This window comes from Euprymna scolopes, chromosome 2 (assembly GCF_053919585.1).
Source record: "Euprymna scolopes isolate OS-2025 chromosome 2, ASM5391958v1, whole genome shotgun sequence".
Lineage (NCBI taxonomy): Eukaryota > Metazoa > Mollusca > Cephalopoda > Sepiida > Sepiolidae > Euprymna > Euprymna scolopes.
Window position 1 is genome coordinate 125,616,680 of NC_136483.1, and position 19,240 is coordinate 125,635,919.

The following is a 19,240-nucleotide window of genomic DNA, read 5'->3' on the forward strand; positions in this document are numbered from 1 at the left end:
AAGCCATAGTGACTGGTGTTCATGCACTGGAAGGTACGCCTTTCGAAGATCAAGCTCGCGCACATTAGACCCTGCTTGCCACCATTCCCATAATTTATCCACGCACATGTCTGCACGGGCCGTAAAGGGGTCCAGTGTTTGTTTAACTCTCTATAATTGTTGCAATATTTTGGAGTAATAATGGGGTATGATCCCACACAGTCGGACGATTCTATTTATAAACGATGCTGCTAAGAACTGACGAATCAAATTAATTCACGTTCTGCTACAAACCAATCAGAAACCAGAATTGCTTCATGAATATTAAATCTTTTCTCGAGCAATTTCACATGTTCTTTCCCGGGTTTCGACACTGTAAGAATATTTTGTTCTATGGAACTGTCTACTACAAACAAGTCACCTCCCAGGACTTGTGTGTGACAGCGAACCATCTGAAACTGTTCTGAAACTCAAAATGGCTTACACTTTTAGAGGTTATGGGCCCAGCGTGCGTCTTTATTTCGATGGATCCAAATCAAAATTCGAATTGTGGCAAGTTAAATTTCTGGGATATCTACGAATCCAAAAGCTACACGAAGTACTAGAAACACAACCTGAAAACAGAAACGACTCCGACTTCATTGAAAAGAACGCAACTGTCTTTGCGGAATTAATACAGTGTTTAGATGACTGAAGTCTATCACTGGTAATGAGAGAAGCCCTGGACGACGGCTACAAAGCATTAAACATATTGAGAGAGCATTATTTATCGAAAGGAAAACCCAAAATTATTTCTTTATACACTGAACTGACCTAATCACAAGAGTTTCCAATGTGGATACAGGACTCAAAATGGCGACTACATTAAAAATGTAGAGAGCTCTGTTAGCGAACAAACATTTTTATTTTCGTGTACATTTGATGCGTCAACAAGCAATAATAATTTTCTTGTCGATTGTGGGGCCACTGCACATGTGATTACAAAGGAATCTGATTTTATCAATTTTGATCCCAACTTTAAGCCACAAAATCATTTTGTAGAACTAGCTGACGGGAGTCGAGTCAATGATATCGTTTTGAAAAGAGGCAATGCGAAAATCTCGCTAAAGAACAATAAAGGTGAATTGTGTTTCTGTATTCTAGAAAACGCTCTTCTAATCCCAAAATTTAAGCAAAATATATTTTCTGTACAAGCTGCCACAAAACAAGGTGCAAATATAAACTTTAGCCCCAATAAAACAAAACTGGTATACCCGAATAGAACTGTATTCGACATTAAAGAAAATGGAAGACTATATTATTTAAATAGCGTAGTCCCATCAAAAACCGCCTGCCATGATCTACAGACATGGCATAAAATTCTTGGACACTGCAATATTCCTGATATGAAAAAGTTGCCGACTGTAGTTGATGGAATGCAAATACAAACATCAAAAACCTTCAACTGCGACGTCTGTACGCAAGGGAAAATGACAAACTATCAAAACAAGATACCAGACAAAAAAAAAAAAAGAAAAAAAAATCCTATCAGGCATGAAACATCAGCTCCTAGATCGCCACACCAAAACGGGACTGCTGAACGTGCGTGGCGGACACTTTTTGAAATGGCAAGATGCCTGCTCATTGAATCAAAACTCCCTAAAAACCTCTGGACGTATGCACTTATAGGCGGCGGCCTATATACGCAACCGGTGCTTTTAACAAAACACTATCTAAAACTCCATATGAATCTTTCTGCGCTAAAAAAAACAAATTTAAGCAGAATGCATATATTTGGTTCAACTTGCTTCGCATATATAGAGAAAAGGAGTAAATTGAATATTAAAGCCGACAGAGGTATATTTCTTGGATACGATAAAAACAGTCCAGCCAATTTAATATTTTTTCCCGAAAAAAATAAAATAAAAAGAATCCGGTGTGTAAGGTTCACAGACATGTTTAATTGTAAAGACGAAAACCCGTCATATGAAGAGGATGGAATTATATTACCTCAAATAATTAGAACAAACAAAAACAATAAAAATGACGGAGACGAGTGTCCATGATGATAATGATAAAGTCGAGAGATATCCCAAAAGAAATAGAAGACGACCCGATATTTTTTTTGTGGTCGACAATATAAAGGATTATCAAATCGACTATTGCTGTTCAATGGTAAATGCGCCAAAAAGCTTCAACGAAGCAATTAATTCAGAACATTGTGATGAATGGAAAATTGCCATGAAAAAAAGAAATAGATGCCTTAACCGAAAATGATACCTATACGGGAGTGCCTCTCCCAAGAGATAAACATGTTATTTCTACCAGATAGGTCTTTACAAAAAAGAGTACAGCATCAGGCGTAGAACAGTACAAAGCAAGATTTGTTGCTGAGGGGTGCTCTCAGATTTACGGTAAAGAATACTTTTCTACGTTTTCGCCGACCACAAACCTAACGACAATCAGAGTTTTACTGCAAGTCGCATCACAATATGACCTAAACATCCATCGAATGGACGTAAAAAATGCTTATTTGAATGCCCCAATAGACTGTGAAATTTATATTACCCCTCCAGAGGGATTTATAATAAAAAATAAAAATAGCGTGTGGCGACTTAACAAGTCCTTATATGGTCTAAAGCAGAGTGCTCAGTGTTGGAACACAGTATTCCATGATTATATTATTAAACAACAATTTAGACAATGCGCTGTAGACCTCTGTTTATATACCCAACACAAAGACGATAAACTACTGATTTTGGTTTTGTGGGTCGAGGATGTTTTAATCGCATCAAATTGTGACATAATGTTAACTGATGTTAAGAACAAATTAAGTAAAAGATTCAAAATGACCGATCTTGGCAAAATATCCTGGTTTCTGGGGATAGAATTTACTCAAAGCAAAGGACTTGTTACGATGACTCAATCGAGGTACATCGACAAAATACTATTAAAATTTGGAATGGGAGAGTGCAAGAAACGCTCTGCACCGGTCGAAAATGATATTAATAAAAATATACACACAGAATCTGAAATAATAAATGACACACAATATCGCGAAATTATAGGTAGTCTTATATATTTGATGACTGCAATCAGGCCCGACATATGCTATACAGTAACAAAACTGTCACAAAAATTATCACGACCGACAATGAAGGATTTAAACAGAGCTAAACAAGTCCTACGTTATTTAAAAGGAACTAAAAAACAGAAGTTAGTATTTAGAAAATCAAGAAATCCCCTAAAATTAGGTTTTTCGGATTCAGACTGGGCAAACGAAGAAGATCGCAAAAGTGTATCTGGATATTGTTTCAGACTCTCAGAAAATGGGCATATTATTTCATGGAAATCTAAAAAGCAACAGATTGTATCTCTATGTGTGAAGCAGAATTTATCGCGATCACACACACGACCCAGGAAGCACTCTACCTTAAAAATATCCTGAAGACTATTTTAGAGCCAGAATTGATTACAAGCCCCGTGGTAATTAATTGTGATAATCAAGCCAGTATAGTCTTAGCACGGTGATCAACCAAAGATCTAGGCATATGGATATAAAATGCCATTTCGTAGAAAACGAGATAAAAAAGGAATCCATTATTTTGAATTACATATCATCAGAACAAAATATCGCTGATGTATTTACGAAACCGGCGACACGAATAAAGCTACAACGTTTTTTCTCAAAACTTGTTGGTGAATTCGACTGAATAATTTTTTTTTTCTTTCACTGCCCTGTATAGATTTCTATATATTAAAAATACAGACCAGCGAAGTTCCACTTATGAGAAGGCTATTACTTTTTTGCATGAATATCAGCAGAAAACCCTAGGGATAATGCTCAGTATATAGATTTCTATATATTTAAAAAAAAAAAAGTCCTGGACAAGCCGTTAAACTGTATCCATTTTATTTGTATTAACACTTTAACCTACTAATACTTTTTGCTTAGAAAAAAAAAAAAAAAAAAAAAAAAAAAATTGTAATTTTCCTTTTTGACATTTGAACACAATTAAAAATGGCGTCTTTTTAAATGCTAAAATTCTAAGATCCAAATGATTTCTAATTTTTGTTATGTCTAAGTAAATATAAAAATATATATTTATTTTTGAGCAGAACAAACACAAGGGACTTCCCCATAATAAAAAATAGGGAGGATGTTGCAATATTTTGGAGTAGTACCCCATGGTATGATCCCACACAGTCGGACGATTCTATTTATAAACGATGCTGCTAAGAACTGACGAATCAAATTAATTCACGTTCTGCTACAAACCAATCAGAAACCAGAATTGCTTCATGAATATTAAACCTTTTCTGGAGCAATTTCACATGTTCTTTCCCGGGTTTTGACACGGTAAGAATATTTTGTTCTGTGGAACTGTCTACTACAAACAAGTCACCTCCCAGGACTTGTGTGTAACAGCGAACCATCTGAAACTGTTCTGAAACTCAAAATGGCTTACACTTTTAGAATCAAGCACCGGCCTCACTTTTTGTTTGTTTGGCTGGACAACCGCCATTAGTGGGATGAAACACTTTGGAGGCCCCAATGTCTTCGCAGGATAAGGAACCAGCCATCTTCGCAGGATAAGGAACCAGCCGTCTTCGCAGGATAAGGAACCAGCCATCCATGTCTGTAGTTCCCTATCATACTCTACGCGAGCTCCGGGGGGAAATCTTATACTCTGCCACTCTATTGAACAAATTCTCTGTCGGTTGTTCGTCCGACTACTTCCAAGCCACAGTCTAGAACTTTGTGCACTGATTGAACTTAGCACGAAAATCAGGCTTATCTAGGGTGAGTGCCATGCAAACGCACTCTTCGCGTTGGGAGAACGTTACGTTTTTGGCTCCATTTACTACGACTCCACCCAGCTGCTCAGTAAATCGTACCCAAGTAGCTCCCTGTCCATAATCAGAGCTTGCACGGCTACTTCATGCCCGCTACCAATGCTTATGTGGATGACACCTTCTTCACAAGAGGACAACGAGCTCCCACCTACAGTCAGCACTGGAGTTCTTGTCGTTTTACAATTGTCACGACATTCTTTGTGCACAAGTCTCTGGGCACAACCCGTGTCCACAAGCGTCTGGCACTCACGCCTATTAACGCGTATGCTCACAGGTAAGCCTTGTTTAATGACAATCTGGGATGAAGACTGGTGCTGTAACTTCCTCCCCTAGCCTATTTCCCGGACATGAGCGAGCCAGGTATCCCTGGTTTTTGCATTTGTGACACCGCTGTCTGCTAGGCTTCTGGGTCGTTGATCGTGATGAAAGACAATTACGGGCTCAATGGTTTGGGCCCCCGCATCTGAAGCAGTTAACACTTCTGGTGTTCTCGCTTGCTGTAGGCAGTGGTGTAGGTGCACATGCGGCCTCTCGAGGTTGCACCGCAACAACGACCTCCTCAGAATGGCACGAGCCCTCTCAAGCAGCTCTTTCAATGACAGCTTGTCCATTCAGGTTGAGGCTCGCAAAAGTCCCTTTGCATGGCATGGCAATCCATTCACGAAGGCTCCCGTTATCCAACACTCTGGTGGCATTTCACCTACCAGGCGTCCTAGCCGCTGCAAATCCATCAAAAACTCATCCACGGTCTCCCCTGGCCGAAGGCTGCGGGTGGTGAACTATTCTAATGCCATAAACGAATCCATCCCGTAAGCCTTTACAAGGGCACACTTGATTTCCTTGAGGTCACTCCGTTGGTCCTCCGATTGCTGCTGATACGCCTCACGAGCCGCACCCTTCAGCGGCAGTACTCGTTCCACCTTAATTACCTCACACGGCAACTCTACATCCTCTAGCCATTCTACTATTGGAACGTCTGTTGCTGCGCCACTGAACTCGGGGGATAAGTCGGATGTTAAACTATCTTAGAGCCATGATTAGAATACAGCCGAAATAGCTTGTATCAGAAGTCTTTGTCTAACGCAAAGCAACAAAACTTTTTGGCTAAAACGTCCAGCAGAGGTTCGTTAGTCACAAGTTGAGTCGAGTAGAGTTTGTTCTTCACAACACAAGATACACGTCGATTCTCTATTCGCATGTCTTGCGACTCGCCTTTTATAATGTTTTGGGCACACCCAATCTGCATATACCACACGAGATCTACGCGTGACCGGAAGCTTTAAAAGACAACAGCCGCCATCTTGGGCCTCTTTTCTTTTTTTTCACTGTCTTTCAGCCTGCTGCCGAGAGATTCTCACCCGTTTCTGAGGTAGGTCCTCTTTGTCTATCACACAAATAAAAGAAATTGATAACAAGTACGATATGTCAGTTTGTTTGAAATTTTTTTTATTGTTGTTATTATATATTAAAATCTAATACATGTGAGATATATTTCACTAGCAAATTTGCAAAGAATTTATAAATAAAAATGGGCAAAAGCCCATTATTTGAGGTTTAATAATTAATTTTAGGAATTCAATATCTCTAAAATATTGGAGTGTGCAGCTTGAATGGTTGGGATACTTTGTTTTGATATCAGATGCCCATGCCACCATAGAAATTAAAATGGAAGTCGTTTGAATTGTACATTAGCGTAGGTCTATTTTTCACTTTTTTTAAAAAATCAACTCGCCTAGCCCCAGGAAAGTTGTATAGTAGTATACTTAATACTCATACAAAAAATTAGATCTCTTACTTGCGCCGTTATTTGAGGAAATAACATTAAAGTAGTAATACACACGGACAAAAAAACGCTTTGGATAATCACAGATTTCAAGGTAGTTCTACTAAAATAGCCATATTTTTTAAACCAAAGCACTTCAAGTCTTCAAATTACTACTGTTTTGTTCGGAAATGAATATACTTTCAAATGAATTAATAAATATGAATGTACATTATATATTTTAAGAGTTTTAAGCAAATAAAGTGATAAAAATGTGAACGTCATGAACTGGCGTTTTCGGTAAGGTTTTGTAATGACCCCCCCTGTTTTCTAAAGGTCCGTACCGTGATTGTATGAAGAATTTCGTCATGAAATTTGGGAACCAATCAGTAGACGTGTTAATCTTAATACTGTCAAGTGTCTGAAATATTTTTGACCATTTCTTTTTTTGTCGTGTTAAAAATAAGACTTTAATATGACGAGTATCGAACATTTTGAAAAAAAAATTCCTCGCACACCCAGTAGTAAGTAAATCAATCTTTTTACTATCTTTATCAATTAAAAGTATTATTTTATGTTGAGTAGGACCGCGGTAATTGATAATTTAAAAGGACCTACCCGAAAGAAAAATTGTTTCTATTTCTCGAATTTGGTCAAATGAAGTACTAGCAGCAGCAGCTCCAGCCTGTAGAATCAGCCATAGCACAGCACAGTGTATAAACAACACGCATTCTTTAATTTTTATTCAAGAACGAATTAAGAAAAACATGAAAATATGAATATAAATGTTCTTATATGTTTAATTAGAGCTATTTTGTTATCAGAATAACATTAGTTTAGAACTATTCGGTTTTCAGAATGTATAATAACAATCCCAACGAATTCGGCATTATGAATCTGTAGCAGTGTCAGAATCTTTGGGAAAATCGCCATTGCAAATTTGACACCCCTAAGACAAAACTGCGAATAAAATATAAAAAAATCGTAATTTCTGTTTTTAAAGTGGGTTTTTTATTTATATTATATATATATTAATATTTTTTATTTTATTTATGGAATATACTTCCAAAATAAACTATTAAAGTTGTTTCAAACATAATAAAAATATTATTTCTTATTTGTTAAAAAACCGTGTTGACAAAATATCCGCTCGCGGTGATTGAATACGCGGACATTCATTGAATCTGTTGCAATTTCTCACATTTCTCGTCAAATTTAAAAACATGGTTAAAAAAACAAAATAAACTTTTGTAGATTGCATGCACTTTTATTCTTTAAATTAGTTTTGAACAGCGAATTAAAACAATGTTTTACTGCGAACAGCCACAAATGTTTTTTTTTTTTCAAAATCAAAATAAGTATCAAAATCTCGTTTATACATAGATTCGAAAAAGTTGTCAAAAAACAAATATATAACAAATAAATGTTATCAAAGGTAAGATAAGTTACTTTTCTACCTAACTGGATAATTTTCTAGTGTTTTTATTTAATGTAACATGTTTATTCAGCTCGAAAAACGTACAGTGTTTACCGATGTATTGGAAAATTAAAAATGGCGCCCGGCCCGACTCTCTTTGACACGGTAAGTTTGAGAAAAGGAGTTAAAAATAAAAAAAACTATGCAAAATACTGTTAAAAACTCACCGAATATATGTCAGCCTATGTCACATGTCACGGTAACATATATTGAGCGAGTTTCTAGCAGTATTTTGTCTACTTTTTTATTTTTAACTCTTTTCCACAAACTTACCGTTTCAAGAGTCGGGCGCCATTTTAAATTTTCCAAAACATCGGTAAACACTGTTTTCAAGCTGAATAAACATGTTACATTAAATAAAAACACTAAAAAATTATCCAGTTATGTAGAAAAAGCAACTTGCTTTTGATAACATTTATTTGTTATATATTTGTTTTTTGACAACTTTTTCGAATCTATGTGTATAGTAATACAAACCCTCAAAATCTATATCAATATTCTTGAAATTTTAAAAGAAAACACATCAAACTACAATTAGGAAGCTTTTTATTTCGTTATTTTTTTTTTCTACTTATTAAGCGAAAGATATTTTTACAACCTGCTCCAGCGTAGTATAAACGGCCTATGGAATTAACACCTTCAACCTCGAAAATAGAAATCAACAAATTTTGGAATTTTCTTTGAAATTTCGCAACGCAGTTTCTTATTAAATTAAAACTAAATATAACATTTTCTGACTTATTTACCTGTCGAATATACACACACACACACACACACACACATATGTATGTATATATATATATATATATATATATATCTTTCTGTAAAATATTTATTTGAAATGGAAACGGCATTTTGCAGTTAGGACAACAAAACAAAAATGAAGTAACGGTTCGTATTCCTAAAACACTCTTTAACCCTAACAATAACACTAAGTTCGAGTGGCAAGCCCCCCCCCCAAAAAAAAAAATAAAATACCTTTGTAAGCCACATACAAGCATCTAAAACAAACAAACAAAAAATAGATCCTTCCTTAAAGAAAAATACACATGAAAATAAATTGGTTAACTGTCCTAAAATGCTAGAATGGCCAGGAAATGGTGAATTATTTTACATTAAATTTTTGTGAAACTAACCGCTCCCCCCTCTAATATTGGTTTTGTTAGCTTTGTCTCTGTCAAGTTTTCAGTATGTTCACACATAATTTTCCTTAGCCCCTACAATTAATTCAAAGTCCGAATGGCAACCCTCCCCATATTCTCATTGCATAGAAACCCTCTTAAAACTACACATAATCATCTTAAAAAAAAAAAAAAAAAAAAAAAAAACAGTTAACTGCCCTAAAATGCTAGAATGACCTATATTAGGAAATTATTTTACATTCAATTCTAAAATAATTTGTTTATCTTTCATTAAAGTTTTTCATGGCATTTTATACATAATTTCCTAAAAAGGTAGAATCACATTTTGGAGGGGTGGTCAGAAGGAGTTGAGTGGGGTTAAACAGAAGGTGTTAATCTACAATAATACCAAAGAAATATTGCAATATATTCATTTTTAAATGGTCTTATGTTTAGATTTAAGTTTTTTGTACATAAAGCACATTACAATTCAACTTTGAGTTCTCCAACTTCGTTTCTGTTTATGGATACATGGCATTTTTAAGGAATTGCTGCATATTTATGCACATTTACTGCAGATTATTTGGAAACCATAAACTTTGGGAGATTTTCAGTTGCATATTCTGATTCCTTGTACAAAAATACACTTATATGGTAAATTTCATTTTTTAGTCTTGTGTTTTAACAAAGATATGACATTTTTACTGAAAAAGTAGTGTAAAAAATGTGACGAAACGCATATGGTCTTAAAGAGGGAAAAATATCCAAACGTGTGAGGCACAAAAATAGCCATAACTTCCTTAATTTTAATCAGATTTAAAAAATTTAAAAAGATCCTTTCTTAGCTCATCAAGCTCTTTCTATGCATACCAATATTGAAATATTTCAAGCTATTTCAATTTTTTCATGTGTATTGCTATTATCAGACACAATCATGCAGTCTCAACTTCTGTATTTGTTGTGCATAGATATCATTTCAACCTTTGCAATTATTTGGTTGTAAACAAATTTGACAAAAACCTGAAATGCTTTACCAGTCTGTTCAGTTTTGCTTAGGGTTTCGTCAAGTACTTGGAATTATTGTACTACTCATTGATTGCTACATAATCTTAGTTTTTTTTTGTTTTTTGTTTTTTTTTTTTGTTTTTTTTTTTTTGTTTTTTTTTGCATTATTGAACATTTTACAAGCTTTTCTGTTTCTTTTTCCAGATACTTTGCACATTAGAATTTTTACTTTTTGTCAGATCTTGCTTTTTTCATGTTTTGATCTACCTGGCAAAGATGGTCAATTGAATTAAAATGTAGAGCCCATCTGTTTTTAGTTGGTTATTCTTTTAGTAGTTATGTACTGTTGATATCTTACGACTGGATAATAAAAATATTCAAAAGCTTCATGCGCATTTGAATTAGATAACTCACATAAAAAGTTTAAATTTAAAATCCAACCATTAAATTTCATTCAAATTTTAATTATTTTTGCATACTTTAAAAACATGTGCGACTAAATTTCTGTGGAAAAACAAAAAAAATTAAATATTCTTTGTTTACATTTTACAATTCCTCTAGTGAATTCATTAATGAAACCAATGAATGTTTATATAATCATGCATGAAATTAGAAAACTTTAATGTGTAATGCAACTGTTACTAATGAGTCAGTACTTATCAAAGCTAAATGCTGCTCAAGATAAGGGTTCATGAAATGAATAGATTCTCAGTTGAAAGGTACTGTTTGGATTGCAAATGATAAATAAAATTTGGTTATTTATGACAATGTATCTTAAGTTCAATTTCAACATAACATTAAACTTAAAGATGACTATGTTGTAACTGATAGGGAAGTATTTTTGTGGTAACATGTTCCATAGATGGTAGATTTTTGGAAAGAAACTCTGCTTTGTGAAAACTCTTATGTAAAAAGGAGAATTCTGTGCATTTAGTAGATATGGTCTTATGAACATCTGATAGAAAGGAACCAAAGATTAAAGGTCGGTCTAGCACCTTTCATGAAAATAATAATAGCCTAGAGAGAGACTACAAGGTTTCTTCTGTGAAACATTCCCCTACTACTTGTGGTCTATGGGATAAAAAAGGGTGAATGTTACTGCTCTAAGCAGCACCTCCCCTGTTGTGAAAACTTAGGATGTATCTGAGTTTTGTAAAGCTAACATATTGCATCATAAGTTTAAACTTTTGCTGCAGTAGAAAGATTCATTCATTTTTTTTTTTTTTTTTTTTTTTCCAGCAACCTTATATTGGATACAGGTCTTCTATTTTAAATCTGGTATGAAATTCAGTCCTAGGATTTGTACTTGAAAAAGGATTAATAGTGAAAGCAGAGAAGTTTGGTTTTAGAATTCATAAAATTAACAAGCTATTTCCCCCATTACACCACTTGCTCCAGATCAAAAGTGAGAGAATCAGCAAAATTTTGATCGCAAATGCTCTTCATGTAATAGAGCCTGGACAGCAGCAGCAGCTGTATATAAATAACTGAGCTATGTGCAAGGTGGCATCACAGCAAGAAAGACAGAAATAAGACATGTTACACACATGGCTAAGACATGGCATACACATGACCAGACAAACACAGAGTATCACATGTTTGACACAGTAGAGTCTTGTTTAGCACATTGGAGTATGAGAAGAATTTTGAACAAGAGACAAGGTGTTATTCTGAAAATACCTGTAAATTTCTGTCTGTTGTTTTACTGAATAGAAATTGAGTTGAATTCTTTGTCTTTGTTGACTTGTTAACACATGTGTAACGTTACATTCAAAGAGTTGCTGTGTATTAAAAATGAACAAATAATAGATGGATTTATTATAGAGCATTATTTTATGTGAACAGTCTGCTCCCCTCCCCCAAAGGTTTGAGATTGTTTTTAAGCAATTACATGAATATCCTGAAAAACTTGACAGAAAGTAATTCAACATTCTATCAAAGAAAAGGAATTGTAAAAAAAAAATCTCATTTTAAAAAGGGTGCAATTTAAACTGAAAATTAAAGTCATGTGTGAATTAGTAATTAAATAAACTTAATACAGATAAAATGTCAGTTTTTTTCCAGGTAAAAAATACTCCTTTTTAATTGCACATGCCCAAATGTAAAAGTTATGTTTCAGAAAATAAAATAGTCACTTTTGGACCAGTTTTATGAATCACTTGGTAATTTCTTTGAATTTAAACAGAAAATAATCGTCCTTCATAATAGTTCGTGATTGTTGGACTTCACTAGGTCACACTTTAGCAAACACACTCATATCTCTCTCTTAAAAAAAAAAATTTATCTATGTTAAACCTCACTAATGGTTAAACACATTCTAATAGATTGCACTGATTTTTGCAACAAGAGATGGTTTATGTATAGAAAAATCTATTTAGAATCTATTAAAAAAACAAAAAAAACATACTTTCATACCTTAAAACATTCTTTTATCAAAAACTTTATTAAAAAAACATTACTTATGTCAGCTAGAGCGGAGTATAAAGGCCTCTCAAACCCATAGATACTTGACATAACATTACCCAAAGGGTTGACACACTGTAAAACCTAACAAAACAAATAAGCTAACATTTTCTATCACATGCACTATGTTGAAGTTGTTTAGAAAGAAAGTTGTTTTTTGTTAAGAAATTCATCTGTTTTAGCAAGTTTTTTTGTTTTTTTTATATATACACATTTTGGATCCCTGAATTGTGTACCCTCCCTACTGAATTTTCACTATTCTAAAATCTACTGGGAAAATAGTTGTGAAAATTTGTTTTTAATTTAAGATATTTTCGCTTTTTCTATTTGAATTCTTTTGTACATCTTAAATAGTTTGTTCATAATTGAACTTATTTTTGACAGGTATGGATAGTATAGACCAAGCAATTGCAATGAAACGAGAACTGCTCGACAGTATTGAAAAACTTTCAGACATTCTTCCACCAAACACTTTGGACCATTTAATTGATGAACTTGGAGGACCAGAAAATGTTGCAGAGGTAACAAAAAATGATGGGCACTTGGGATTTAGAACTCTTGAATTATGAAAAATAACTAATAATAAACCTTAAATATTTTATCAAAATACACAGTTTGAATATTAAAAAAAATTTCTAAAATGAATATAAAAACTGTTTTTGTAATAAAAAAAAAAAATTTTTTTTTTTTTTTTTAAATTATATTGGGCAGATTCTAACTGCTGTTGGCAATACACTGATGATGTCATTTGTTGAAGTTCTCCATAACTCTGTCATTTTGAGTGAATTGTCTTTTATTCAAATCCTCAAATCTTTAATGACAGTGTTGGCAAAGCTCAACTTTCAAATATCACCTACTCGAAAAAGTTATAAGAGCTTAAATATGTTGACTTTGCCAACCACTCTTTATTCCAAAGAAATGTTTCCTATGATACTCCGTAATCATTAATAGGAATATTCTAATTAATGAAAAAAATGGAGCTTGGTCTACTTCAACTACAGTCCATAAGATCTTAAGCTCGTGCTCTAAAAATGAAGTAATTTATTATATACATATATTGTTTTATTTTTTTCTCCTTCACTCCTGTGTGACCGAATGGCTACTCTTGCATCCTACAAAAAAACTGCTATGCTAACTTTAAATCTTATCAGATCTGTTGCACTCATTTACATATTAATGCTATTGGGGAAAGGTATGACCCCCATCTTTTATCTTAGCTATGAGTAAAATAACATCTTTTATGAAAATAATTGCATACAGATTTTTAACAATAGGTATTTTTTCAATATTAAACCCAAATGATTGATCAACCTAATTTATTTTAGTTGCAATTTTTTTTCCCACTCACAAATGCACCATTGTTTGTATTGTTTCCTTTTTCGCTTTCATTTGAAATCACTCATCTTCCTGCTTTTTTTTTTTTTTTTTTTTTTTTTCTTCTTAGATGACTGGACGCAAAGGCAGAGTTGTATCAAATGAAGATGGAGGGGTCAGTTATGAATCTAGGAGTGAACTTGATGTTCCCCTTGAAATACTTAATCTGACTGAAAAGCAACGTTTTATGGATGGCGAGAAAGTAAGTTTTCAGCTATCTTTTTTACTCTGAGCCTTGCATGAGTGTAAAATATGCCAGACCATTTTCTGTAATTCTGTAGCATTAATTTTGATCATTAGTTATGAAAGTTTTATTGTTAAACTTAAAGAGAAAAAACATTTTACTTTAGCATTTTGTTTTAACCGTAATTTGGGTAACCACCTCTCAACTTGCCCGTTTTTAAAAAGCTATTGATTGTAGATTATTTATTTTTATCTCTACTATTAAAATAATGGCAAATCTATTACCATTGCTTTAGTTTCTTACATAATTCACTAAAGAGAAAGAACAATTTTAAAAGAAAATGTATTCCAAAATCATTTTTATGCTTAATTTAATTTGGAAAAAGACAGTCTCAAATAATACTAATAATCTTAGTCGGCAACTTTTGTATATACAAAATAAAGTACCTTGTGTTACAAGAAAAGGAATTGTTATTTATGTTGGAACACATTATATTAGAACTTCTTTCTCTTTCAAGAACATTTCTATCATCTCCGAAGCCGCCAGCTCTGGAATTTCTCTTCAAGCTGACAGGCGAGCCCGTAATCAGAAGCGGCGTGTTCACATAACATTAGAACTGCCATGGAGTGCAGATAGAGCCATCCAGCAATTTGGTAAGTTGACTCTTCCTAGCATTTAATACATGTGTTTTAGATTTGCATTTAATGTTCACATTGATATTGCAATCAGTAGCATCATTTTAGATTTCCTCTTAAATTAGAATTAGACCCAAAAAGATAAAAATTAGAATTAGACCAAATAAGATAAAAGAATACACTATAAAAGTATTTAATTTATCATAGTTTAAGGTGGTCTTGTTTTCTGGCCCCAACACTCCTCAACATGTTTTCATCTGTATTAATGCATTTAATGTAGAAAATCCCTAGAGTAAGCCTTAATTACTAGACAATAAGTTGTTCAACCCAAAATGACTTGGTGCTGTCACCAAGGTTCAGACTTGCATCATACAAGATCTATTTACTGATCTTTGTTTCTGAAAATATCAAAAAATTTAAATCTTGTATACAGCATTAAATGACTCAAAGAAGGTTGATATGCTGGTTAAACAAACAAACTGATCTTTGTGCCTTTAATGCTAACAGATTGTTTTTCTGAGATGTGCGACAACTTCAAGCTATCAACATAAAAAAGGCCGGGGTATTGTACCAACCTATATTTTGTGAAACCAGCCTAAAAGCCATAGACAAGTTCACTTATTCTGGTGCAACCAGATCAGGCTGTCAAAAGATGACTCCCTGACTAAAATGCACCTCCATTAACACCTTTTTGTTTTAACTATTTGCACAATTAAATCATGTTCTGCAAAGTCAAAAACACAAACAAGTCTCCCTCCTTTCCCTCCCTCTTTTTCCATCCCTCACTTCTCTACTGGCTTAACTTAAAACACACTAATCAAGAATATTATAAATCATGAATATGCTAAATCCTTGTCTGCAGGACCGGGAAAAAAAACAACAAAATGCACTACAAGTCCTTACTTTTATCTCTACCTTATTCTACAAAATTGGAAAGTCGGAACCCATGAATAAATATAGGAAGGTATAAACAACTTGAAGTGTGTATATATATATATATATATATATATATATATATATATATTTATATATATATATATTTATATATATATATATTTATATATATATATATATATATATATATATATATATTTATATATATATATATTTATATATATATATATATATATATATATATATATATATTTATATATATATATATATATATATTTATATATATATATATATATATATATATATATATATATATTTATATATATATATATATATATATATATATATTTATATATATATATATATTTATATATATTTATATATATATATATATTTAAAGGTTATGAGGGCTTTTTGAAGCATGAAAAACAATTTTACTTTTTGTATTTAATATTTTTACAACAACAATAAAAATATTAAATACAAAAAGTAACATCGTTTTTCATGCATCAAAAAACCCTCATAACCTTTAAATCCTAGAAGCATATGTGGACTTTTAACATTTTATATATATTTCTCTTCGCCCTGTCAGTAGAGCATCTGAATAAGTTGACTGTCCTTCCCCCTCCAAGCCACGTGCAGAGAGTAAAAATCTCTCAATGGGGCAATCAGTTAGCCATGGGTTGCTACCCGTAATACTTTAGAACGTGATCCTGGTGATGGAGCTGTCCTAGATCTGGGTGTATAGCAGTCTAGCCACCACAACACATAAGTTTGGCTTAACAGGCAGTCGGAGAGGCCGGATACAACCAATTGATCAATCACACCGAGCCCCAATACTTACTTACATAAAACCAATCTACTTCAGACAACATAAACGATATTCACAACCTTTAAATAAAAGCTTACCCTTACACCATTCTGAATTCCTCAAAGGGTGTGATAAAAAGTCCAGGACTCTAATTTTGTTCACCAGATGAAATTAAAACTAACTTAAAGGAACAAGGCATCATAGATGCTCAAAGAGTAACAATTAAAAAAAAAAAAACAACCAAATGATTCCAACAAACACCTACATCCTAAAATTCAACACCTCCAAACCTCCTACTGAAATAAAAATTGGATATTTAATAGAAAAAAAAGTTTATATACCAAACCCTTTGTGATGTCACAACTGTCATAAATTTGGCCATCACAAAGACAGATGCACCAGACCATGTAAAAACTGTGGCAAAATTGGAAAACACATTAACTGCAAAATGCCATTAAAATGTTGACTCAAAAGAATATGAAGTTTGGAAGAAGGGAAAACAAATAATTACAATGAAACATACCAAAAATCTATCATACCCAGAAGCAGGAAGGTTAGTTGAGAGCACATCACTCACCAATTTATGCAAACAATAGCTAAAATGACAAATAACTCAATTTCAAGACAAGAAACAACACAACACAATCTGATTGAATTGATGAAAGAATTAAGATTACTAGTAGAAACATTATAGGAAAATTTAAGTAGATTAACTAAATGGGACCTAAAGGAAAATCCCCAATCCCAAAATGATAAAACTGAAAATACTATAAACCAAACAAAACAGCAAACGCCAAACTTATCCAATACTACTACCAAACCCCAGGATCTTTCACTCACCAAAACAAAACCTCCTAATAAAAATCAGCATAACAAACAGAAAACAGAAATGGTGCTGGTTGAGGATGTAAACAAATTTGAACTAATTGAAACCAAGAGCCAAGAAAGATACTCACGTCAAAGAAAATCAAGAAGCCCAAATAAAAACAAACCAAAACGCTTGAAGATGGAAAAATCTCGTCAACACTTCCAATCTAGATCCAAACCAGAAATAACATCAAATGAAGTACAAAACTAAAAACCTAAAATAATACAAAAAAATGGAAGTGGATGAACATTTGCAAGCACCTATACAAGACCTTCCCAGAAGCAAGAAAGATAATAGAAGCAACAAAATATCCAGAGGAATAATAATCAATTCATGGATAGAAATATAAAAAACACAAATCATCCAATGGAATTGTCGTGAACTAAAATCAAACAATACCGAACTCCTTATTCTTATTTCACTTTTCAACCCAGCCATAATCTGCTTTCAAAAAAACCTTCCTGAAACAAGATAACATCAATATAAAGAACTACCAAATATTTAATTACACTCATAACTCTGGGGGCAGAGCCTCCGAGGGAGTAACTATTCTAATCAGAAACGATATACCCCACAGGAAACTTCAATAGTCATAACATCCTATGGGGATGTAAAGACGCTAATAAAAAGGGCAAAACGTTGGAAGAGTTTATCAATGAAAATGATATATGCTTCCTCAATGATGGTGCACCTACACACATCAACACATCTGGCGGAAATCATTCAACCATCGATCTAAGCTTATGTGACTCATCACTGTATATGGACTTTAATTGGAAAGTACATGACAACACTTTTTGCAGCAACCATTTGCCAATATTGATAGAAAGCCCAAAATTTAACAGTGAAAAACTTCCCCGGTGGAAGCTAAATAAGGCCAAATACAAAGAAAAATATAGGTATAGGTTGAATCATATAGAATCAAATGTCACAGTAAATTTTTTTACAGAAACATTATTAGAAATTGCAAATGAATCCATTCCTAAAACCTTAGCATCTGACAGATACAGCAAACCTTGGTCCAGCGATAAATGTCAGGAATCAATCAAATTGCGAAAAGCGGCGCTGAAGATATTTCAGACCCCGTCTTATCACTACTCCATGATGTGATCGGAAGTCTAAAGCATTCAAATTTAATGTAAGGATGAAATTTAATGATTAAAAAGTGAATTGATAGGTGCGTAAATTTAATGAGGTCAAACATCAACCCCGTAGTTAAGTTTGACTGCGAGGCATTTTTTTTTTTTTTTTTTTTCTCAAGATGGTGTTATGTAATGGATGGCTGGAACCATCCGATACATAACTAAAAAGAAAAAAAACTTCTTTAATAAAAGATTTAAAAGAGTGGGCATCGAATAATCGATTGTCCACCAGTCGAAAAGAGAAAGTGCTTACGTCGTAAACAGAGAAATCGGACGACGATTTTTTTTGTTTACAAAACAAAGAAACGTGACATTACTCGTAAGCTCTGGGAGTATAGATTTGGCATGAGTGAGAAATTCACGTGTCGGTTAGCTAAAGATAAATCGGACGATCGTTCGAGGTCAGGAGGCGGCAAAGAAATTGTCAAAACATGACTAAAGAACGTGTGTTCTATTATCGATCAGCTGATTTACAGATCGCGTGGATTGGAAAAAACCAAAGCGGAAGAAATGCCAATATAAGCGGTGATGTTTGGAATCTAACCAGAAGAAGCAGAGGAGAGAAGAAGAAGAAGAGGAAACGTGCGACTGTCGAGAGTAGAGCGTTTCCACACACCCCTCTCCATCACTGAAATGAACAATAAGCCACACTGTTAAAGTTTGAACTTTTGACAATCTCTGTGTAAAAC

At 33.5% G+C, this 19,240-nt stretch overlaps 1 protein-coding gene across 2 annotated transcripts in view; it reads left to right on the forward strand.

Annotated features, from left to right (window-relative positions):
* LOC145295939 (protein strawberry notch homolog 1-like) overlaps positions 1-19,240 on the forward strand; it is a 329,531-nt gene that overhangs the window by 209,286 nt on the left and 101,005 nt on the right. For both annotated transcript variants that reach the window (XM_080141823.1, XM_080141832.1), the window contains exons 18-20: positions 13,028-13,164; positions 14,088-14,219; positions 14,719-14,854. In XM_080141823.1, the coding sequence (XP_079997949.1) occupies positions 13,028-13,164; positions 14,088-14,219; positions 14,719-14,854 (405 nt within the window). The remainder of the gene's footprint in view (positions 1-13,027; positions 13,165-14,087; positions 14,220-14,718; positions 14,855-19,240) is intronic.